The following is a 23,682-nucleotide window of genomic DNA, read 5'->3' as shown; positions in this document are numbered from 1 at the left end:
TCCCTGTTTTTCCCTGCCCTTTTCCAAACCTAAAATTAAGGGATCCAGCGGAGCCACATTAATCCCGCATTCCTTCTGCCACTCCAAGTGGTTTCTTAATGTGAAAAACATATCTGCATATACTACTTCATCCCATGCCTCTGGGTCCCAGTTGGGATCAGATATGAGGGCACAGACTCGTGGCCCCGCTGCCTTTGTTCCTTTTTTACTGCTCAGTTTGTTTGTTTGTTTTTTTCCCCTACATCTCTCACCCTGCTCTGCAGTGGCTACAAATGCGTGCCCTGCAACAGCACTTCTACTTTAACCCTTTCTAGCTCAGAATGCAAATCTGTTGTTACCTGTTGCTCTAACTCTGTTATCTACCATGCCTTTGTAGGCAAATGGCAAACAGCATGGCTCAGTCACTCCTTCGAGTGGGTATGGGGGTTTGTACAAACTCACCCCAGTACTTTAACACTTCCATGGGGTCTTTAGCTCCCCACGATTCAGGTCCTATATTAGTGCAAGTTTCTATTTTGTCTCACAACATGCTCCACAGGAGGAGCCAGAGCCCGAGGCACTTTCTTATGAAATATAGCAATCGTATATTACAGAAAAACTTCAACGTGAGCCCGACAACAAAAATGCACAGAACAGCATCTCTTGGTGCAGCTACATACCCCACTGACCAAGCCCTGCCCTCAACACATGCATACAAGGGATCCCACAAGCACACTCCACACAACTACAGTACTTAGAACACAAATAAAATCCAGCTAGACAAACAACTATTAATGATGCAATAACAACATACAGTATAGCATTAACCACATCATATCATCAATACCAAAATCGTTACTGTGATAATCTGCAAAACTGGGTCAAATACCATCAAGTCACAAACAGTGTTCCAAACAAATCGAAATGTATACCATTGGACACCAGCAGTCGGGTATACGCCTTGCCTACAAGATTTCTAGATTTCAATTTACAGAAGGCTCCAAACTAAAGCTTAAACCATCAAAATCCAAGCTCCAAACAAACTCCATGCAGGACGTCTCCTATGACTTACAGAAAGTTAACCAAAACAAAATCATTCTTACAAAAGAATACCTTCTTAAAGATGGTCCTTGTCTGCTCCCACAGGGATCCGAATGAGTCAAGGGGTCCCTCCGGGAAACATTCCCAAGGGCCCTAGGGAGCCCCATCCTCAGCGGGTCCTGCAGCTGGGCAGAGAGGGTCCCATTTAGGTCACCAAACTGATTCAGAGAACTTGCGAAGAACTCACCAAAAAGTTTTAAATGGCAAGCAGGTATTCTTTATTGCAGCCCTGGGAGGCACGGGGGATAGCTCCTCCAAACGTGTCTCATCCCAGCATTAATCAGGCTGTGATGATATTGTTGCTTAATATACATATTTATTATATTTCCAGTAAATGACATTCATGTCTATACATTTCCCAGAACTATTTTACATGGGTTTACACCTATTTTTGCATGCGCACAACAACGTGGTAGTGGTCTCTGGGACTCCTGGTGGTCGTTTCTTCATCATCTTCATCACTTCATTCTTTGGCTGAACTTCAGGTTTGGAAAGCCCCGTTGTCAAGCACGCCACCACTAGTCCAATTCTAACTGGTCATTGTAAAACATTTACCCAAAATGTTTCCTTCTTGCTATTATTACTCGCCATCGAGGTCAATGTTGCTTAGCTACAAAGCAGAACTAAAATTACTTCTGTACAAAAGAGTATATTTCATTTTGTACTTCATGGCTCAACAGTTCACTTCAAAGGCTGTAGTATTTGCTTTGTCCTTTGGCCTTTACCAGATGAGAGAAAAGGCTGTCTGCACCCTAGATGTGTTGGTTGTTGTCGTGGTTTAAGCCCAGACAGTAACTCAGAACCACACAGCTGCTCACTCCCCACTACTTCCTCCTGCTCCTGGAGGAATGGGGAGGAGAATGGAAAGAATGTAACTCCCATGGGTTGAGATTAGAACAGCCCAGTAGCTAAGGCATAACACAAAACCACTGCTGCTACCACCAGTAATGATAAGGGAAATAACAAGGGGAGAGAATACAATCACTCACCACCTGCTGACTGAAACCCAGCCCAACCCAAGCAGCGATCTGGGCCTCCCAGGTAACTCCCCCTAGTTTCTATACTGGCATCACATGCTGTAGTGTGGAATACCCCTTTGGTTAGTTTGGATCAGGTGTCCTGTCTCTGCTTCCTCCCAGCTTCTCCTCCTCCCTGGCAGAGCATGAAGCTGAAGAGTCCTTGATCAGGGTAAACATTACTTAGCAACAACTAAAAACATTGGTGTTATCAGCATTGTTCTCAGTCTAAAGTCAAAAACACAGCACTGCACCAGCTACTAAGAAGGACAAAAAGGGCTGCTGCAGCTGAACCCAGGACAGTTGTCTCTAGCAGTATCTTTCCCCAGGATAAAGAGATTGGTAGAGCAAGCAGTGTTTGCCTCTATTGTTCCTCTCCCTGTTTGTTTTGAACACGCTATCTTTCCTCCCTTAAATCACATTATTTCATAAAGAGTAAAAAGAAGCATAATTTGGAGCAGCAGCAAGCTGAGCCCAAGTTAATAGTTTAAATTGCACTCCATCTGTTCAGCTGCATGGCCTGATGGATGTGCTGAACCCATTTTTCACAATTTGTTTTAAGCTGGTAAGAACCATCTTTCCTGGCTCTGGTCCAGGCTGGCTGTGGAGAAAAACTTCCAATCTGGACTTTCATGTCCAGAGCAGAGGATTGAGTCAGTAATCCCTGATGCCAGGCTACCTCTTCTACCTGCAAGTTGCTAGTTTTTGAAAGGTTCTCTGGGCTTGAACATTGCTGTCAAAAACTGAAGAGGGGGAAAGCTCCACCCCTCCATGTACGCACACACGGAGGATGAAATTTGCAAACATGATTACGCAGGACACACTTTAAATCGACTTATTGCTGTTTTATGATGGCAAACAGGCAGTCACAGAAGCCAGGGTGATTGGCCTTGCCATGTGCGCATGCTGCTGGTAACTCAATAACTGGTGAACACCCACTGTGGTCTCCAGACCTCAAGCCTTTGATGTAGCAACAAACAAGATAGATTGCTGTAATTTATCTGGCCCCTGGAGGGCTGTGCTGGTAATGTGCCATGAGCGCAAGGGCCAGCCATCCATAATCTGTGTAAAAATACAGCAGATCACAGTCGCCGTGCTGCAGGGCTGTCTTTGTTCCGTGCCGCACAAGTTTGCATGTGTACAATGCCTGGTACCGGGTCTCAATTTCCAGCAGCCAGGGGCGGTAAGTGGTAGTGTAATATGCCCACTCCCTCCATTAACCTTAATTGTTTTTGTTTTATAGTAAATATACTCCTTTTGAATAGACTTGAAGCAGCAGTGCTGGAAGTGTGATATTTCCCCGTATGCGTTTACAAATGTAACTGAAAGATTGGGGAAGACATGCTGGGTTTCAGCGAAAAAGATTTTGGACCAGCCAAAGCCTCCAGCGGGTTTGCTGATGGAGGGCGGGTGCCTGTGATATTGCAGTTGTATAGCCTGGAAACCCAAGGGGAGGGTGTGTGGCCTCCTGGCTTGTACATGAGCCTCTCTCCTGGTAGAAGACAGTCCTGGCTCAGCTGTGCCAGGGGAAGAAGAAGTCGCTGCTGGACTGGGGGGCCCCAGCAGCAGCTCCCCAGATACCTGTGTGTACTGGGGTGCCGCAGAGTGTCCATGTGCCACCACTAGTGCCCTCCTGCAGCAACCCCATCCTCAGGGTTGTAGGGCTGGAAAATCAAAGTAGTACTGAAAACAAAGCCTTGTCAGCTTGAGTTTGTTGCCATGTGGTGGGATACCTTTTGTTCCTGGATTCTTACTGCTACCAAAGAAGGATTTTATGTCATCTCGATGCTGCTTCTCTTACAGGGTATCTTAAAAGACATTCCCCTCGAGTCAGCAAGGAAATTGCTACATGGCTGGAAGGGTGCTGTGCCAGAGTCCAATGTGCCAGTTTTAAAATGGGGTATGAGGGCTTGTCTTGCTGAGCACAGCTGCCAAAGGGTAGGACAGGTACATCTGGGAGAAGACACGGGGGCTGCCTGTTGGGAAGTAATGCTGAGCTCCTCTCTTCCCACAGGCATGGCCTTGGCCCAGCGGCAAGTGGCGGTGCAGGAAGGGCCCCTTTACCGCACGGAGGGTTCTCACATCACGTTGTGGTGCAAGGTGAGCGGCTACCAGGGCCCGTCGGAGCAGAACTTCCAGTGGTCCATCTACCTGCCCTCAGCCCCTGAGCGGGAGGTGCAGATCGTCAGCACCGTCGACCCATCCTTCCCCTACGCCATCTACACCCAACGCGTGCGCAGCCGTGGGATCTACGTGGAGCGGGTGCAGGGGGACGCTGTCCTGCTGCACATCACCGACCTGCAGGACCGGGATGCTGGCGAGTACGAGTGCCACACACCCAACACTGACGAGAGGTACTTTGGGAGTTACAGCGCCAAGATGAACCTTGTGGGTAAGCTGTCCTGATAACAGCATGGCTGGGGCAATGGGGTGTCTCCCAGCCAGCATGCAGCACAAACCTGTGAACCCCTCCATGTGCAATGTAGTCCACATAAGCTGTCAGAAAAAACACCAGTGAGGAAGACAAGGAGAAGAGGGCAGGCAGCATGGGTAGTGTGAATTGCAGGAAATCACCGTATAGAGGCACAGGAGATACCAAGCTTTCTCTAGTAATAAGGCCCTTGTAAAAAAGAGACACCAGGTAGCATAGCTGGGGAGAGGAACATTTGAAGCTCTGGCTGAAAGCAAGAGGGATGTGGAACTGATGTATTGTAGAGGAGAAAGGTAGGGAGGCTTCTCCAGATGGCATAAGCTGCAGAGGAGAGAGCTGTGTGACAAAAGTGACGAAATAGTGGAGTGGGGAAGAGAGAAGATGTAATGAGCGGCATATAAGGGGAGCAGGGCAGATCATAGAATCAGCTAGGTTGGAAAAGACCTTAAGGTCATGAAGTCCAACTGTTACCCCAGGAGTGCCAAGTGTACCACTAAACCATGTCATCGGGGGCCTCATCTACATGGTTTTTGAACACTTCATCTTCAGGCTCTTAGCAGAGGGTAATGCTGAATGCATCCTGAAAACACCACACTACTCGAATTGTCTGTAGATGAATGTGGGGGAGTTGATTTGGGGTTTGTTTGGTTGGTTTTGTCTGTGTTAGAAAAATTGAAAACAGGTTCTTTAAAATGTGGAGTATTTCCATAGCACCTCTCATACTAGCTGACTTGACTGTTTCAAGCTTCAGCTTGCTTTCTGTATCTCAAAATGGGATTGGATTTGAAGTCTCTAACTCAGCTAACAGAAGTCTAATAACTTCAATCAGACTCTTTGCTGAAGGACTCCTAAAAGAACTCCTCTGCAGCAGAGGCACCCCTCTAGCAAATTTAAGCCCACAGACAGCAGGCTTGCTTTCCTGCGAGCCTGCAGGTCTCTGGTTTGGAAACCACTTTGATATTATCCAGACTAGCTAGTCAGCGTGTTGGCTGTTCAGGCCATGTTGACACAGGAAACCCATTGTGAAAGGAGTAAAGGTGTGAGTTTAAATAACAGTAGCCCTCCTTTGTTTTGTGCTTCTTGCCCTCAGCTTGTGTGCACCTTGCCTTCTTCCCTTCAGAGGTACCAGCCCAGCCACTCTCCCAGGTGAAGCCCCATGCTTGAGTGCAGGTTCTTACTTAGGTGCCATCTGATGTCCATGAGAAGTCAGGGAGGCAGACACTTGAATACTCTTTTCTATGTGGTTTGTTTTGTTTGTTTGTTTGTTTTGTAGTTCTTTGATGTGCTTCAGGTGCCCAGGCTTGTGGTTGCCCCTTTCATTTGAACAGGACTGAGTCAGCACTGCTGCTCTAAAGTCACCTTAGGGAGTGAAGCCCGTTGAAAATCAACACCCAGTGGGAAAGTGCCTGGGGGCAGGGTGGTTTGGGTCTGGGTTGCTCTGCCAGGGAGCTGCACCCTGTGGGCTCTTGCAGGAAAGCTGTTAAAACAAGTGAGAGTACCTCTGTTAGCTGCTGGTGGTGCACAGCATGGGACAGGGATTCCTGGTAAGTACAGCCAGTGTGAGTGATGGCTGTAGGGTACAGGGGAGCTGCTCCACCAAGAACTGGGGAGCCAGGACCCTCCTGGCTGATTTGATGGCCAGCCCAGGGCTTGCTGGCTTGGTATGCTTTTTCTCTGTCTCTTGCCACAAGTACAAGGCATGTAAGATTTGGGATTCTGTAGACACCATGAATGGTTTTTTGAGGGTATTGGCTTCAGGCCTTAATGTGCGTCGGGGATGTTAAAGAAAACAGATCAAAAGTAACTTTTAGTGGATTAGTTAAATCACATTATGCCCCTTCATGGGTGCTTGCACTTAGAATTCGGGGCCCTAATTTGCTTTAGCTTAATTCATTTCTGGAAATTCACTTCAGAAATGACTTAAGGTTACTTGTGTTTTGAATGTGTGTATCTGTGTAGGTGTTTTCTGTGGTTTAACCAAACTCTTCACAGAAACTGACTTTTCCAGAGTGCCCCTTGTGATGAGCTACAGGACAAGCCCATTCATGTGAGCCGGTGTTGACTTGAACACTGTGGGACCTTTAAGTCCTGCTGGGGAAGTGGGCTGTTCTGCAGGGCTGGGACAAACATGCAACCTTTTTATCCCCTGACATTTCAGCTCTCAGCTACAGGTCACGGGTTTTCAGGCTGGCTTTGTTGCTGTAGACAAGAAGAGGTACACAAGAGCTAGATGAGAGTTACTGTTCTCATTTTCTCAGAAACAGAACAAAACTTTTTTTTTTTTCTTTCATCCAGTTATGAATTTTTAATTGACTCATTAGATTGGGTGACTCTTTTGGCAACAGCAGAGCCTGCAGGGAGGCAGGTTTGTAAGCATCTCTAGTCTGTGTTTATGTGTGAAATGGATATGTTTGGAGCAGTGTTGATTCTAGACTTGCTGCTCTGAAAGCAAGATGAAGAGATGAAGGAAGAGTTTCTCCCTTCTTCACTCAGGCAATACAACTATGTGATGGGGTAGCTGAATGGGACACTGGTGCATCAGCACATGGGGCTGCTGTCTGCACTGGGACAGACTGACAGACAAAACAGCCAGTGTGCATCTCTGCTCCTGTTGTCTGAGCAGCATTGAGAGCTATATATCCAGGGTTCTGCAGCTGCTAAAACGTAGTCTTGTCATCTTCAAATATGTGCTGGTTGGGCTTGAAAGTACAGTTCTATCTGCCTCACAAACAGCAAGCATGGTTGGTGTCTCCAATTGAGGTTTCTTTTTATTCACTGAGGTCTTGGCCAGGATCTAATACCACTCCAAGGACCTGATGTCTCTGCACTAACAAGTGCTCCTCAGGCACTTCATGGGATTCTTATCTGGATTTAGGCATGCAGTACAAGCGATAAGCTCTCTAAAGATAGGAATGAGGCCAGTAATGTGGTTCAGTGGCCTTCTGCCATGGGAGGAAATGTGTATCAAGGCTTAAACTTTTTCACCAGTCTTCAATTTCCCTCAGTTGCTTCAAAAATAAGTCTATCTTGCTACCCTTCTTCTCATCTCCTCCTGAGCTGTATCATTGGGAAGGAGGAGTTATACTTGGGCTGCAAGATGTGTTAGGAGGAAGAATTTAGGACAACTCAGATGGAATAGCTTGTGCTGAGGGAGGTGGCAAAAGGGAAGGAAATAATGGGCGCAGCCTTTCAGGATGTTGTTGAACTGTGATTGATTATGAGAAAGGATTATCCCACATACGAAGTCTGCTGTCTGTGAGAAGTACATGGGCTGCTCCTATAATTTATGAAGAAGCTAAGGACAGGAAGGAATTTTCAGGTGAAAGAAGGCAGCATCCCAGTAACACAGCATCACCACTGGCAGGGCAGCCGTATTTTCCAGATTGTCACTGGAATTATTCCCTGTATTAATAACACTTGAAATATGAGCAAAGAGGAGATTTCTGTGCAATTTAGGTAGTGAAGCTGCAGGGATGCTGTGCAGTCCAAGATGCTGGTTTGTGCTTCTCATCTTACGTTAATGGATAAATAAACTCATATTTTGCTGTGGGGTAGAAGAGAGCTCATAGCAGTTACTTCAGAGTTCATGAGTCACTGCAAATTTGTACTCCACTATATCTCTGCAACAAGTTTTTTGTGCGCCTGTACCCTTACAGCCTGTACCTGATAACAGCGAAGAGGCCCAAGTACAACCCCTTCAGAAGCTTCAGACTTTTCTGTCAGTGTTATTTCATCTGTGCTTCCACAAATGTTAAGCTCTTTTTCAGAGTATGTGTTTTTCTTGAACAAGAGTTTTCTTGAACAGGCAGTGGCAGAGCAGGAGGAAGGGTTTCAAAGCACTTGAAGAGGTGGCAGCTCTTGTACTTTTTATTTTGTGGGAAGCAGCTGTACAGCATTGATCCTAAACAAGTTAAAGAAAATGAAAGGTTTTTGGATGGGGCGAGCAGGGGGAGAGACCACAACCTCCATGGTACCACAGAGTGAGAAGGAGCAATTTCGGTGCAGAGTTGAGAAACAAGCAGCACTTGGACTCTGCTGTTTTGGAGAAGGGTGGGAGCTGCTGTGGAGCTGATAGTGACTGCAGGGACAGTCACTGACATCTCCTTTCTGCCAGGCTTAGGTGAAAGGGGGGCAGAGAGGATCCTCACTAGCTAGGTACTATTCAGTGGCTCCTCTGTTCACCCTCTCAGCCTGGCCACACTTCTGCTCTCTGCTAGGTCTCACCCTGCCCAGGTAGACTGGTGCCTTGATCTCTGTCCTGTTCTCCTACATCCTCTCTGGCTGTGATGGCTCCCAGGGTCTGGGTGTGTGTTCTTTTGGCAGCCCCATTGTGGTGAAGTTTTGACACTGTGCCAGACTTGGGAGTTGTGGTGCGTGTGGACGCTGGTGGTATGAAGAGCCGGCTGCCTCTCTGCCTCATGTCAAGAGTTGGCTGCAGCTCTGCTTGAAGGGGTCCTGTCTCCAAATGCTGAGCTACCTGAGTCTGCAGACCAGAACTCAGTCCATAGGTAGTCTGACCATGTCTTTAAAATTTTGTCTTGTAGGAGTCCGCTGTGGCATGTGACTGTGTGGCCAGCTGCAATCCCATGACAAGGATAGCTGTAGGGTGCATCTGAGAGGCTTTAGTAACACAAGAGGTGGAAGAAAGACTTAAGCGTGATGCTGAAAGGGAGGGAGTTGCATAGGTCTCAGACAAGCATTGAAGAAAACAAAGCAGGACTCTTGTTGACTTTGCAACCGAGAATCTCCAGAATGCCAGTGGAAAGGTAACGGGCATGTAGCAGGCAAAAAAAGAAAAAAACAAATTTATTAGCTTGTACTAGCTGTTACTGCTTGTTAGCAGCAGCTTCCCCTCTTCTTCGTCAAGTGCTGCCATACATGATCTGCGCATGCACAGAGCAGAGGGGGGAAGTCATGTCACAGATTTGCCATGGGAGATCACTGCCTGCTCCTGGTAACCTGGGGGCACTCAGTCCAAGTGTAGTCACCTCTGCTCACGTGAGGAGCGTGGACCTTGGTGGCTGCTGGTTTATTCCAGCTGTCAGATGGGCAGAAGGTGGCTTTGCTTGAGGGAGGTTTCAAAGGTGGTAGTCTTGCAGACAAGGATCTACTGGTTTTGATAGAAGTCTTTGGGAGTCTTCTTTCTATGCTTTGCCCCTTCTTAGAGACAGGGGGAAGTGTCTGTCACTGTACATGTGTCCTGGGAGGACTAGGCTTTTTGCAGATGAGCAACAGCACGCAGAAGTGGAAACGAGCAGTTCAGACTGCCCTGAGGGGATTGCACAGGCTCCATCTCTGGAGCATTTCAAGACCTAACAGGATCAAACCCTAAGCAGTGTGGTCTGACCTTATAGTTGACCCTGCTAGACCTGCAGTTGTGCTAGACACCACCACCCCCACCCCCCTGGGGTCCTTTCCAGCCTGAATTGTCCTGTGCTCCCATAATGAATCTTTTGGCTGCTGTGCAGTAAGAACCACTGTTAGGCAGCAGTTTGGAGAGAGCATGTTTAAGGAAAGGTATAAAATGATACATAGTGGGGATGTCAGTTCTAAATAATGGTATAACATTGGTGATCTCAACAAGGTGAGAACAGCAAGGACCTATTGTTTATCCCCATATTCTTCCTTCTTTCTGGCACATTTTTTTGTATTTCGTATTTCTTTAGAGAGGTTGCAGGATTTTGTCTCTATTGCTTTCCTCTGGTCTACAAAAGGAGAATTTGAGAGCCTAGTGCAAATGTCCTGATCTCTCTGAGGCCATCTCAGTGCCTTTGCTACCTCCATGAAGCATGTGTATGCTTTGTTTGGCCAAGCCATCAGTTAACCAAAGTGAGTTCCAGGATTAGTGTTGTTGAAATTCCTGCTTTGTGAGTTGCATTCATCTTTGCCTGTCTGGGCTGTGCTTGTTGCAGTAATTAGCTCCCCAGAGGAGTAAAATGTCCTTCACTTTCAAATTACCCTTTAGGTGACATTAAAAAAAAATAAAGAAAAAGTAAAATCAAATACTTTCTCCTAGGTGGTCCTTTGCAGCTAGACACTGGGGTATTTTGTTCTAACTGTCCTACTCTACATGCCTAAAGCTCTTTGTAGTAGCCTTGGAATAGAAAATTTGACCTATGATGCTCTGCTTTTTCTGTTCCTGCTGTGGAAGGAAAGGGGGTGTTAGTCTGTTGATGGGGGAGGAATGAGGAGAGTAAAACGTATTTTATCTCTGGCAGTTCCTATGGGTACAGCCTGGAAATTGCACCAGCAAACCAGAGTACCCAGTTTCTTATGCTAGGCAGTAGTGGGGAGTGGCAGGCATTCAGGGGTCTTACCATACTGCAGGCATTGGGTCATACCATGCTGCCGACTCACTGCGTGTGCCTGGGTATGGCGTGCTCCGTCTCCCTCACCATTTTCCAGCTGGTAAAATTAGCATACAAGCCTTTCATAAAGTCTAAGCTAAATAACTGTGAAGCGCTTTGAGCTCCTCAGATAGCGGGACTTAGAAACAAAGGCTTATCTTTCAGCTCTGCCTGGTAATGATGCTGAATAGGATTCATCTCCAGTCCTGCTTATCCATTTCTGATGTCTTGGAAGTATAGCTGCTTAAGCTCACTCAGTTTTGCCCTTGCAGAAGCAGTGAGGCTAATAAGCACTGCCAGGTTGAGGAGGCTGGTGGTATGCTCGTACAGGCAGCCCTGTGGCCAGCGACTCTGGAGCTGGCAGTAGGGGCTGCTTCTTTACAGCCTCCTCTGGCATGGGTGTGTATGATGCCAGTCAGAGGCTTCATGCCCCATCCAGATGTAACACTCCTGATGGTAAGAGGAAGGCACCAAGACCTATTTGAATTTCCAGTCTTTGTCCCTTTTTTTAAACCTTGGCTTTAGTCATATATAATCCAGCAATGAATTGCATGGGCTTAGTTATTTCTGCTTTCTAAAACACTTTTGGGTAGATACCATTCATGCTACAGCTGAAAGTTTCTAACATAAATCTCTGTATGTGTTCTCGCATTGCTAGACAAGATTCACTTATTATTTTATGTATCTTTATCTTATCTCCTGTTACTATTTAAAGGCTAAACACTTCAAATTATGACAATTTTGTTGCAGTACACCATGCCTTGTTCTTTCCTGTTGGAATTGCTTGCCTAATTTTTACTTTCTAATTGTTGGGTTACATGGCATCACTTCTGTACCTCTATCTGCACAGGAGGTGTGGAAAAAATTTTAGGCAGACCTGCCTGAAAACATGGATAATCCTTTGTATCTGCTCTCCCCCTTCTTTGCTGTTGAGCTTTTTCCTTCCCTTGCCTTCATGCCCTGTTCCTCAAAACCACAGGCGACTTGGTGGTGTGACATGCTTTGTGGGGAAGGCTCTCCACTGTGGAACTGTTTCTTTCTTTTTCCCCTCCTGTCCACCTACCCATTTCTCAAAAACCTGGCGTTAGACACATTTAGGGCACATCACCATATTCCATATGTTTTTTCCTACATTGTCCCTTTTGAGGTAGATACTTTTTTAAATTTAGCTATCATGTGGAGGAGAATTACAATAAGAATACATGTCCATTTTTATGCATGTCTGTACTCTTATACCTATGCATTGTAAGAAAAAATGTATTCTAAAATGCATTTCTAAAAATGTAAATGAATGCAACCACGGGCGATTGCACAGCCCTCTGCTCACAGATCTAGGCTGGTCTTTAAAAGGAGCCCTTCGCTTCCAGGCTTTCTATGTCTTACTTGTCTGGAAGGGAGGTGCAGGAGCCCAAATGCTGATTTGCCTTCTGACTGTGAAGAGCTGCAGCATTCTGCATGGGTAGGTTTCTGTGTGGCACTGAGCCTGAATAACAAAATCAGTCTGGTCAGTTGAAATGATCTTTGAAAACTAAAGCAGCCTTTCCTGCAAAAGCCTCTTTTCTGAAGACTCAGGGTCTTGCTCTCTATTCTGCCCCAGCGATGCTTGGCTCCACTCAGACATGTGTGTCTCAGGTTGATGGGACCGTGGCACTGGCTCTTCCACCAAGCCCTTTGCTTCTTCAGTGTTGGTGAGGCTGGAGGCTGCAAGGCTTGGGATCCTCTGCTACCGTGGAAGGAGCTGCTGCAAAAGCAACATTCAGCCCACATGCCCTTTTCACTTGTCGCGGTGACTCTTCCAATATACTCTGCCGGTTCCTGCTAAAATGAGGCATTTGGTAGTCTTAAATCCTAAATCCTTTCTTTCAAGAAGAAAGTAAACTATTTATAGGATGCCTATTAGAATATCCTTCTGAGATCAGGCTGTTTGTGTATATTTCCATATTGTATATTGCATTTGAAGACCAGCTCTACCTCAGGTGTTCAAAAAACATGGAGCCTTTAGTGACATGGTTTAGTGATGGACTTCGCAGTGCTGGGGGTAAAGGTTGGACTTGAAGACCTTGATAAGGTCTTTTCTAACCTAATTGATTCTATGATTTTAAGCATGCTACTCACGACCTGAGGTTCAAATCTTGGGCTCTCCATCTTTTTCAGAAAAGTAAACCTGATGTGTGGGGGAACTCGTTCAGATCAGGCTTCGCATGCAAATCATGGGAAGCAAAGGGTCGTCTGGTGTTACTGGTCTCTTATGTTTACTAGTTAGTAGTATTTCCACCCAGTGTGTTCTGGGCAGCTCCCAACATCTTGTTTTTTCCCCTAAGTGATTACTTTTTCACTACATGCACAAGTGAGAGAAGCTCTGGGAGACTGAGAAGAAAGGCAGAGCACAAAAGGAGAGGCAGAAGGAGCTGGGCTTGGTTGGGTGAGCGGGTGGGAGCCAGCAGTCTGTAATGTGGGATGGACAGAGCTTGGTACTTGCCCCCTACGTGCTCAGCAGCTTGCCAGGGGTTGCCTCCAGCTGTATCAACCAGCTCACTGGAGGGTGTTTGAGGGGCACCTGTCTCTTCTGCCTCCCCGCTTGTGATGGGTACCGGCAGGGCTGAGGGGCCAGGACAACCTGGTCGCTCCCCAGCATTGGACCTGCTCCTGGACTTGCTAGCACAGCCTGCTGGCATGCCTGGCAGGGTTACTAGAATATCGGGTGGCAGAGGAGAGGAACAAAGTGTGCAGGTTTCTCTGCTTCTGTGCCTCCAATAGGCTCTCAGCATTAAATGGGGAAAGCGATAACTGTGAGTGCAGCTGGTAACATATGGCACCCATCCCCTGCCTTAGCAATTGCTCAGTGAACTCTGAAAGTGGAATACGGTCCCCATGGCTCCAGCCAGCTGCAGCACTGAGAAATCCCACAATGGAGCGGGCTGTTATTCGCTTACTGATGGAAACCTCATGTTCCACATTGCCTGTTTCTCATGCTGACTCCCCAGGGAGGTTTGTGCTACACTTACTCCCTCCTCCTTCCTCCTTCTCTTCTCTTTATTTTCTTTATAATTCATTTCCCCTGGAGGATTGGTTTATTTATTCTTTAGTTCCAGCCCCTTAGACTTGGTTGTTCTGCATTTCTGTCAGTCTCCTGCCTTTTGAGGCAAGGGCAGCTGTTTCTGCTGTTGATGCTGATGCTTTTCTCACATTGCCTGTGGTGCGTTGCCGCAGGTCTGGTGGTGAATGATTGAGTCCCCATGTAGTGCAGTGCCTGTAGCCAGCCTGCTTATGTGGCACAAAGCTCTGTGCTCATTGTGGTGTGGATGCATGAAATTTTGTTGAACAATTACAAAACGAGCAAAACAAAGTCAAACTGGGGGCCAGTGCTCAGGCAAACCACAGGGAAGCAGCAAACGCAAAAGCTCCTAGCAGCATTACCAGTTGTACATCAGATCCTTTCTGTCCTATCAGGTAGGATAGCACAAAAGCTGAAAGCCTACTGCTTCCGTCTCACCCTCACGAAGGCTCAGAAGACTAAGTGAGACCCCTCTGGTTCAGTCTCCTTACCTGATAATTTGGAAACATTACTATTGAGCATCCTGGGGAAGAGATTTACTCTGGTTTAAAGCATTAGAAGGTCTCTGCCCTGCTTCTGCTGCCTGCTGGGCCGGGGAGGGGGGGGGGGAAGGGAGAGCAACACTTTAGTGCTTCAGAGGTGGGCTTTTGGTCCCAAGGCAGTTTATCCTCTCACTTCCTCCAGTCAAAAGCCCTGGCAGGACTGGCCTTTCCCACTCCCTCTAGCTCCTCCCAGCCAGTGCAGGGTGCACTTCCATGCTGAGCAGGAAGCCTGACCTGCCCTCAGACAATGGTGCCCCTCAGTAGGGAGAAGCTGTGAGGAGACATTTTCCATCATGGTTCTGTGTCTGCCCTGTCGGTTTAGCTGTATAACAGTTTTACAATCTTTATCTGATACAGGTTTAAGAGGATTTCCCTGGGTGCAGTAGGATTATTATAAGTCGGAGTGCAGTCTCCAGATGATACTCCTTCAGCAAGTATTTATTTTAAGTGGGTTTAACAGTATTTAATTTAATTTTTTATTTTTTTTTATGGGTTACAAGTAAATTGTTTACGCTATCAGAGAAGTAGAGCCTGGATAAAATCTGGGGGTGGTGAAAGAAAGCAGCAGCTGGAGGTGGGAAGGAAAGAAGATAAAATAGTAATGTTGAGGGAAATGTAACGTTATTCTAAGTGGCACTGATTAGTAATACTGCCAAACATCTGTTTATAAATAGGAGATATAATGGGAAGGAAAGCTGGGAGGAATGTGAGAGTGATGCAGGCAGCCGTGGCTCATCATTTGAGGAGTATGCAACCTTGTATCTGTCCCATGCGGTTCCAGAGGCTGTGCTGCTGCAGCCCTCAGGAGCACGGGGGCCTGGGGTCTCCCATGCACCCTCCCAGCCCTCATGAGATGGTGCTCAGTCAGGTTTACATTGAAGTGTTCCCTCCATTTGAAGTTTTTCATGCCACCATCTGAAAAAGAGCAGCAGTGGTGACCCTTGTCATTGGGAAGGCTGCATCTGTACAGGAAAAGTCTCCTTTCAAGCCATGTGCAGGCTGTTTCTTTATCTTCCCCCTGCCTCTAGCAGGCTTTATTGACAGCAGAGGACTCTGGGGCTGGATATGTATGCACACAGCCTGAAGTCCTGCTGGGCTAGCAAGAGCTGTCTTCCAGCCACCTGCACTCGGACAGTGTCCATAGTCCTTTGGAGGATTTCAGAGGATGCTAATGGAATGGGAAATGGGATTAGCCGCCCCACTTGCCTTTGCCATCAACAAGAGACATTTCTAGAGAGCCTACAAAGAAGAGCAAAGCCAGAACTAACTTGAACAAAGGTGCTTTTGAATGCGGAAGAAAGGGTGATTTTACCCTCTGGCCTTATGGAGGCAAGAGGTGGGGCTGCTCTGTTCCCCATTTGATATCTGAATGAGCCTTTGCCTTAAGGGATAGTTGTTGACTGAGTTAGTACTAATGGGCTGGATGCCCTTCAGTGTCCGTGCTCTAGTTATTTGACACTGTTTCAACATACTGTGCCCTTTATTCCTTACTGGGTACTAGTTAAAACGGTAACTTAGGGCTCTGCAAAGAAATGTGGCTAGGGAATGCCTGCCTTAGGGCAGTGTGTCATGGTAGGCAGGGTTTTCCAGACAGGGATGCCTCTGTGCTGGGCATGATGTACTCTGAGCACTTAACTTTCTCAGACACTGTCAATCTTCATTTTTAGCTGCCTGTTCAAAAGACCAAGATTTTCATGAAGCTGTTCCTTACCAAAAGCATTTCGCGACTTTGACTTGTAATGCCAGACTTACTGAGGGTGAGAAGATTTAGAGACCAGTTTTTTATGGCATTATGCTGTTGCATGGAAACGAAGAGAAGAGATCCCAGAGCAGCAGGTTACTTATTGGAGGGCTCACATTAGGCCCTTTTGAGCCATGCCCTCTGAAGAGTTGCATCAGCATGCCACAGATGACCACAGGCGCTCTGGCAGTCTGGTGTCACCTTTGAGCTCTCTCAGGTGTAGTGATGCCACCTGTCCACAGATAGGACTCCTTGCAAAACTGCAGGTGATGGTTGCATGTGATGGATGGTCCACATGGCACCGCAACTAGAAGGCAGGAGCACTGGCACAGCAATGCTGACCAACAGGGAAGGGAAAGCTGGTGGAGACGTGGGGTTGGCAAAGGCATGAGCCATTCGTTTGGAGAGACTTTGTGCCTCGGAGGAGCTCCCTGGCTGCAGGGGCAGCCACTCTGGGACAGCACAGAGATGCACTATGGCTACAGGGATTTTTCCCCTTTGCATGAAGGGCTCCTGCCTCCAAGCTGGGTCCTGAGGTGCAGGGCAAGCTAAGCCGAAGATGGAGCCCTTTGGCTGCAGTGTGGTCAAGGGGAATCAAGGGGAATCAAGGGGTTTCTGCCCTTGCTGGAGAAAAGGAAGGTTGTGGAGATCCCAGAGCTGGACTGGGCAATGTGAAAAGGGAGCAAATGGAGATACAAAAGGTGGAGGGTGAATAGGCTGAGGGAGACTGAAGGTGAGGGAGTTAAAAACAAGGAAAGATGGAAGGAAAAAAGAAATCTGAAAAGGAAGCAAGAAGAAAAGCAGGAGCAGCAGCCCTGGGAAAGCAAGAAAAGGAAGGAGTGTGAAAGTGGCAGGTAGAAGACTGGATGAGAGTTTTTGTGTTGTGAAGAACAGCGGTGTGTGTGACAGGGTGGGATCCTGGAGGCACTGGAGCTGGGAAAGCAGCACATGTGGATGACCGGTGAGGGACTGTGGCTGAGGTGGAGGGAGCATCCTTGCTGCCTCCTGCAATAGGAGGAGGCCCCAAGGCTGCCAGAGATATGGGTTCCTTCTTCTCCAGCTGGCCCCCTTCTGCAGGAACCATGTGGGACTCTTCCCCCACCCTTTCCATACATGCTTCAAGTGCCCTAGGTGCTGTTTCAGGCTCTTATGAAGCAGGCAAAGGGGGTTTCAAGTCTGTCTTCCATCAGGGCTGTCGGGATGCAGTAATTAGCTTTGTGCTGCCACCTCCTACCCTTTCTTCCTTTTCCCCTGTGACTGGGAAGTCAGAGGCAGTTAAGATGCTTTGAGGAGCTCTTTTTGAAGTGGCTTTGTGAGTCACAAGGGATTGGTGAGTGGTGGGGAATGAGATGCTGGCACCCATCACTCTCAGATCATTTCAACTCCCTTGTGTCTGTGGCCAGAGCACCATGTGCTTAGTGCCTATCCTCAGAGACGCTGGTTTCCTTAGATCTCATCTGTTTGGACAGGCTCCTGCTGAGGGTGTGATGTGGATGGAGGGAAGAGGAGAGGAGGAACCACGGCACCAGAGGTGGGCTGGGCTGGGTGTCAGTGCAGTGGCTTTTGATCATTGTGTCCATTGTGTCAGGCTTAGCCAGAGCCTGTTGCTGTAGGACAACACAGTGCTGGGTCAAGGTCCTGAATGAGTGCTGAGCTGCTTTGGAGCAGCAGTGGTATGCGTTTCTGGAGGAAGCCCTGTTGCAGACCATTGCTATGAGAAGACGGACTTGTCATCTTCTGTGGTACGTTCAAGCCACAGGATGCTCTGGTGGAGTGGACTGTGGACAGTTTCCACTAATATGATGGTTTAGATGACATGGGCCTCCTCAGGACCCTCTGCTCCTTGGACTTCTCCCTGAAAGGCTTGAAGGTGTTTTCTGTCACTGCTAAAGTCTAATGAGTTTGAGACAGCCACCACAGTCCCAGTCCTATTACTAGTCCACTGAACTGATGCCCAAGGGCCCACCCAATCCTGTCCTTTACTGTCTGCTGGTTGAAGTTGTCAAGACCAAAATGCAAATTGTCTTGTTGACTGCTAGGATGTAGTGCTGCTGTTGAGTGTTCAGGGAGTGCTGTCTGGGGCAGCAGGACAGCCAGCCTGACAGCGAAACCCCCATAACACCAGCCAGAGCAGAGCCTGATTAAGCTCTGGATGTAGTGCTAGGATTAAGCTAGGATGTAGTGCTGCTGTTGAGTGTTCAGGGAGTGCTGTCTGGGGCAGCAGGACAGCCAGCCTGACAGCGAAACCCCCATAACACCAGCCAGAACAGGGCCTGATTAAGCTTATGAAACCTGACAAGATCACAGCCCAAGGTGGTATTGCTGGAGGCTGCTTGACTTGGGAACCGTGTTCCTGCTGTAGCAGCATGAGCCTTAGGGATGTGCCATTTGAAGCCTGTCACGATATACATCTAGCTGTTGAGTAGGGAGCATGTGAAAGTCTTGTGCAGTTATTAGGCTGCCAGAAGAGCTGCCTTCCAAAACAGGCGCTGGCTGCTGCTGGCTGCAAACTAAGAGCAGCTTATTGTTCTGCTCTGGGTGATGCTCCTTCTCGGCTTTGAATAAGTGGTCCCCTGGGCAAGCATACACTGGCCAGGACACAGCTCCTCCATCTCTGCAGGTGCAGTGGCCCCACCACCAGCTTGGCTGGTGTGTGTGTCCCCCAAGAGTCAGGTTTGATGACCTTCAAAGGACATCCCCACAGCCCCACAGCTCCATCAGTAGCCTGTGTCTCTTTGACCCCAAGCAAGGTTTGTCATTTGTCAAGGTATGGCAGTTGGTGCCCAAGGGAACTGCATGCTGCCTGCTGTAGGTCTGGCAGCCAGCAGAGCAGGGACTCGTGCCCTGGGGATCTGTGGCCTGCTCACCTCAGCTAAAATAAACTCTAAAGCAATGCATTCTACAGTATGACCTACACAGGAGCCTACCTGGCTCACCACTTCTGCCATAATAGCTATTGCAGGGGTCTGTGTGCTGCTTGTTGTGCATCTGCATAAAATCAGAGGCTTCTACTTCCTAGCAGTCAGTATTTCTCACACAGGCACTGCCCTTATTCCTGCTGATCAGATTTGTGTTCATCTGGGAGAAGCAGCAGCTTCTTAAACAGACCAGCTCTTATGCCTTTGTTTTGTTCAGTCCCACAGTGTTAATCTCCTTCTTGGCACCTGATTATTTGCCGCTGTGGGGAGCACACATGGGCTTGCCGGATGTATGTTTGGAATTCTCATTTTGCTGGCTTTAATCCCTGTCTGGGAGCTGTGGCCAGGTCCCAGGGGCAGGTTAATACCTGAGCTGCACTCCCGCCTCTGCCTCTCCCTGTGGCTGCTGGTTCTGAAGCGTCTCTGAGGGAGGCATTGTTAGTGAACAGACCACTTTCCAAACAGTTATTAAGTGTTCTATGTTCCTTGGAGGCCAGTGGGCATTGGTATTGTCAGGCCAGCTAAAAGACAGGGTCAGGGGCTTGCAGGGCTGTTTCCCTACTCCTGCTCCTGCCATGAGCTTCTCTCCTTCACCTCTGAAACATGCCACGTGTTGACACGACTGGCACAAACATCACTATACTCCAGTGAGCTGCCAGCTTCTCTCCCCCATCCTGCAGCTCCAGGTCTTTGCCCAGAACTTGCAGGAAAGAGCCCCCAGAACTTTTCAGGCCAGTTTTCCATGTTGCTGCTGTCTCCTTCTCCTAGTAATCCCAGCAATTGCTCTTTCAGCATTCCTCTGCCACCTTATTGCATTGCTACCTGGGCAGTGCTGTCATGCTGTTCCCTCTTCCAGCACCCTTGCTGCTGTGGCTTAAGACCATTCCTAGTAGAGCTCAGGGTGCTCTCTGTCTTTACCCCCATGCATTACCTCTTTTCCTCCTTGTGGGAGGCAGGTCTGGTCTTCCTAGCTCCTGCCCCCCCAGTAAGTTATCCATTGGCTTTATTGCTTGGTTTACTCTCTTTGTGATTTCCCCCTCCTCCAGGTGATTTTGTTGGTGTATAATTGGTTGGCACAGCACTGAGGCATGGATCCCTGGAGTGCTCTTGCACTGACACTAGCTACAGACGGTGACTAAAATGGAGATAGACTTGTATGTCTTGTACTTCTCACTGCTGTTGGGAGCTCAGAAGGGATCGCAGATGTGGAATAAATGGGAGCACTTTGAACAAGTGGCACTGTAATCCCTCACTGTCCCCACCCTTCTACCCCCCTTTTTGCAGACATTAGTTTGATTAAAATTGCATGAACACACACACTAGTGTATTTTAATTTATTTATTTATTTCCTCCCAGCAAGAGGCTGGTTTGAGGTCTGCCCTGTGGGAAAGCTGTGGAATTTGTTTTTTTTTTCAATAACTTTCCCTCTGTGGGGCTTTCAGCTGGTTGCTGTGGGGCTGGTTTTACCAGCGAGACCTGCTTTTTCTGAGAGATGCTGAACGTGAGCACCCTCTGACGCACTTACTGGTGGTGCATGGGTGTGCGCCAGACAGGCAGGGGCCCCTTCCAGCAACAACATCTGGAAGAGAGTGGTAGGCTTGCTCTAGCAAATCTTCACCCAAGGCTTTCCAGGTTACTGAGGGCATCTCCGTGACTGAGGTGGGTGTAAGCAGCCGATTTGAAACCTAGGTGACTGTGTGGGAATTAAAGTATTGATAAAAACAGATACCCTTTCAGGGTTTTTTTCAGCCAGGTTTGTGCGTCCAGGTTGGCAAGAAGTGAAGTTTTTACTGCCGTTTGCAGCAACCTTCTGTCTCTTGTAGAAGAAACAGTGAGATGTAGTGATAGGACAAGGGGTTTCAACTTAAACAGAGGAAGTTCAGATTGGATATAAGGAAGGAGTTCTTTACTGTGAGAGTGGTGGGGCACTGGTACAGGTTGCCCAAAGAAGTGGTGAATGCTCCATCCGTGGGGGCGTTCAAGGCCAGGTTGGACAGATCCTTGCATGACATGGTGAGGCACTCCTGCCCATGGCAGGGGATTGGAACTGGATGTTCTTAAGGTCCTTTCCAACCTCAACCATTCTATGATTTTATGGCATGGGGAATAAGGTTACTTCATGCTACAGCCCTATTCCACTCTGGAAACGCTGTGTCAAAACTGTCATACTCCTTGATGGGCATTTATAGCATGGGCTCTCACTCCCTCATCCAGGGACATGTGCAATTTAGTTTTTGCATGTTTTCGCCTGTGTTGGAAAAGGAAGATGCTATTTACTTCTTTTCAGGAGGGACTGCTTTTAATGAAACATTTGCAAGGTACAGTATGGCCCTCAGCAAGGGCTCTGTTGTGTGCCAGATGTGGTTTCCTTGTCCGCATCCTCACTGTACCCTCCTTGTGCCTCTGCATTTTTGGCCAGGAGGAGCAGAGAAGGGGGCTGGCAGCTCCTGCATGTGCTTGTCCCAAGGCACTGTGTGGGTTTAATCTTCCTTCTCAGACATCAGTGTGTGGCACAGGGCTCTGGGGTGTTGGGCCAGGGGGAGCTGGCATCCCAGGCACAGCTCTTCCAAAGGTAGAAATACAGTGGAAACTGTACCTTGGCAGCAGGAGACAGCTTCCTCTCCTCTTCCCTACCTCCAGGGGTGGAACAGCTGCTTGTACTCTTTGGAGGATAGCAAGGTTGCATGTAACAGAAGTGCAAGACCCCAGTGAGTGGTCTGTGCAAGGGATTCAAAACCATGGTGGGTTCCCCCCCTCCTAAGGCCAGAGGAGGCCCCTGCAGCTCTTCTTATCAGCTGGTGCAGGTGTGGCCATCACCTGATACACCCAGGCCCTAAGGCTGGCCTGCTACAGGTAAATCTGCTACTGAACATATTTCAGTATCCAGAGCATTGCTCTGGAATTAAACAATTCTTAAATGGAGTATGAGTGGAACCTAACAGATTGTTTAAGCATTTCTTCCCACACTGCCATCAGGCTGTGGATATGCTGAATCGGAAGTAATGTGTTTAAAACTCTTTCAGAAAAATGTTTAAATTACTAATAATCAAATTATGGTCCATTATCTGCCATTGTCATGGGTTGTATGCTATGGCAGACGAATACAATCTTTATATGTGAGATCTAGATCACTGCTCAGGTTGGGCTGGGTATCGGCCGGTGGGTGGCGAGTGGTTATATTCTCTTCCTTTGTTATTTCCCTTATAATCATTATTATTGGTGGCAGCAGTAGTGGTTTGTGTTATACCAACTGTTCTTATCTCAACCCGTGGGAGTCACATTCTTTCGATTCTCCTCCCCATCCCTCTGGGAGCGGGGTGAGGAAGAAATGGGGAAGTGAGCAAGCAGCTGCATGGTTCTGAGTTACCGGCTGGGCTTAAACCACAACAGTTCTTTGTGTACCCCATATCTACCTGCCTTGGGGAGCAGTGCCAGTCCCTCTTCAGGCAGGTCTTGCTGCCGCACACAGTGTCCCAGATTTAATGAGATTTTGATGGGAGTGCGACTGCTTGCCTACTTTCACCATGGACTGGAAATTTTAGGCCAGCCAGAAGAGGTTAGCATAACAAAGTGGCAGGTGAGAGGGAGGCATTGAATTTCAATGAACTAGGGTATGAAATCTCATTGCTTATGAATTCAAGCTCCTGGCTCAGGCGTCCCTCTCACTTACCTTGGAGCAAATCTGCTGTCATGCATAGGAAACAGCTCAGCAACTGAAGTCCTGGCTGCCATGGAGGTGGAGGCTGACATTTATTAAAGACCTGCAGAGCTCTGTGGAATGAAAAACGTTGTTACGTTCTTGGACTTAGTCATTACAAGTCAAATATTTGAATAGGTAGGGGCAAGCATTTTGCTGAAATTGGATGATATCTTTCATAGTTATGCTTGGTGATGCTTGCTCCACACATATTTGGGTGCTTGGCCAGGGGCGAGAGGGAGGAAGGGATTAAAGGAACTTAGTATGGAGGGGGGAAAACATGAGCAAGGAGAAGAAAGCAAAAGAAACTATGGAAGGTTAAAAATAGGAACAACAGTTAGGCTGGGGGGGACCAAGAAGAGGCAGAAAAATAATGCAGAATCTTTGAAGAAAAAGGGGTTACACAGTGAAGCCTCTTATGAAAATGTAAATGGCTGAGTCTGAAGATAAATGAGGAGCCTGCAAAGAAACAATGAAAATAATGAAAATTTAAAAAAAAAATTAAAAGTGGAAGACAAAAAGGAGGGAAATATTTAGAAGGAAAATGACAGGTTTTCGCAGGTGTGTGCTGTTGAACATGTCAGCAGAGACACTCCATAATCGCCTCTAATAATGTGATGGGTACTGGGGGCTTTGTAAAAACAGTCAAAGCTCAAATTTTGCAGTTACTTCTTCAGTGAAGTGCAGTTTCCTGAGCATGTAAAGCTGACGGTGTTCTCCTTCTGTGGGTGTCCCAGCTGCGGGTTATGGTCCAGCCTTTCCTTCCTGGGGACTATACACCAGGAGCTCTGCTGCCAACAGTAGGCACAGTGTCTCCCAGGGCACCACTGGCTTTTACTCCAGCTGTGGGGAGGC

General features: G+C 47.8%; 1 protein-coding gene across 4 annotated transcripts in view; it reads left to right on the top strand.

Moving 5' to 3' along the window:
• Positions 1 to 23,682, top strand: part of IGSF3 (immunoglobulin superfamily member 3) — a 154,149-nt gene that overhangs the window by 84,591 nt on the left and 45,876 nt on the right. For 3 of the 4 annotated variants that reach the window (XM_057410503.1, XM_057410504.1, XM_057410502.1), the window contains one exon: positions 4,111 to 4,488. In XM_057410503.1, coding sequence (XP_057266486.1) covers positions 4,113 to 4,488 — 376 coding nt within the window. In that variant the 5' untranslated portion in view covers positions 4,111 to 4,112. Of the gene's footprint in view, positions 1 to 3,104; positions 3,280 to 4,110; positions 4,489 to 23,682 lie in introns of those variants that run through there. The other variant, XM_057410505.1, reaches the window with a different exon arrangement.

This window comes from Pezoporus wallicus, unplaced genomic scaffold (genome assembly GCF_028554395.1).
Source record: "Pezoporus wallicus isolate ANWC-B61680 ecotype Strahan unplaced genomic scaffold, APGP_CSIRO_Pwel_v1 contig_229, whole genome shotgun sequence".
Taxonomy (NCBI): domain Eukaryota; kingdom Metazoa; phylum Chordata; class Aves; order Psittaciformes; family Psittacidae; genus Pezoporus; species Pezoporus wallicus.
This window is presented reverse-complemented; position numbering and strand designations above follow the sequence as displayed.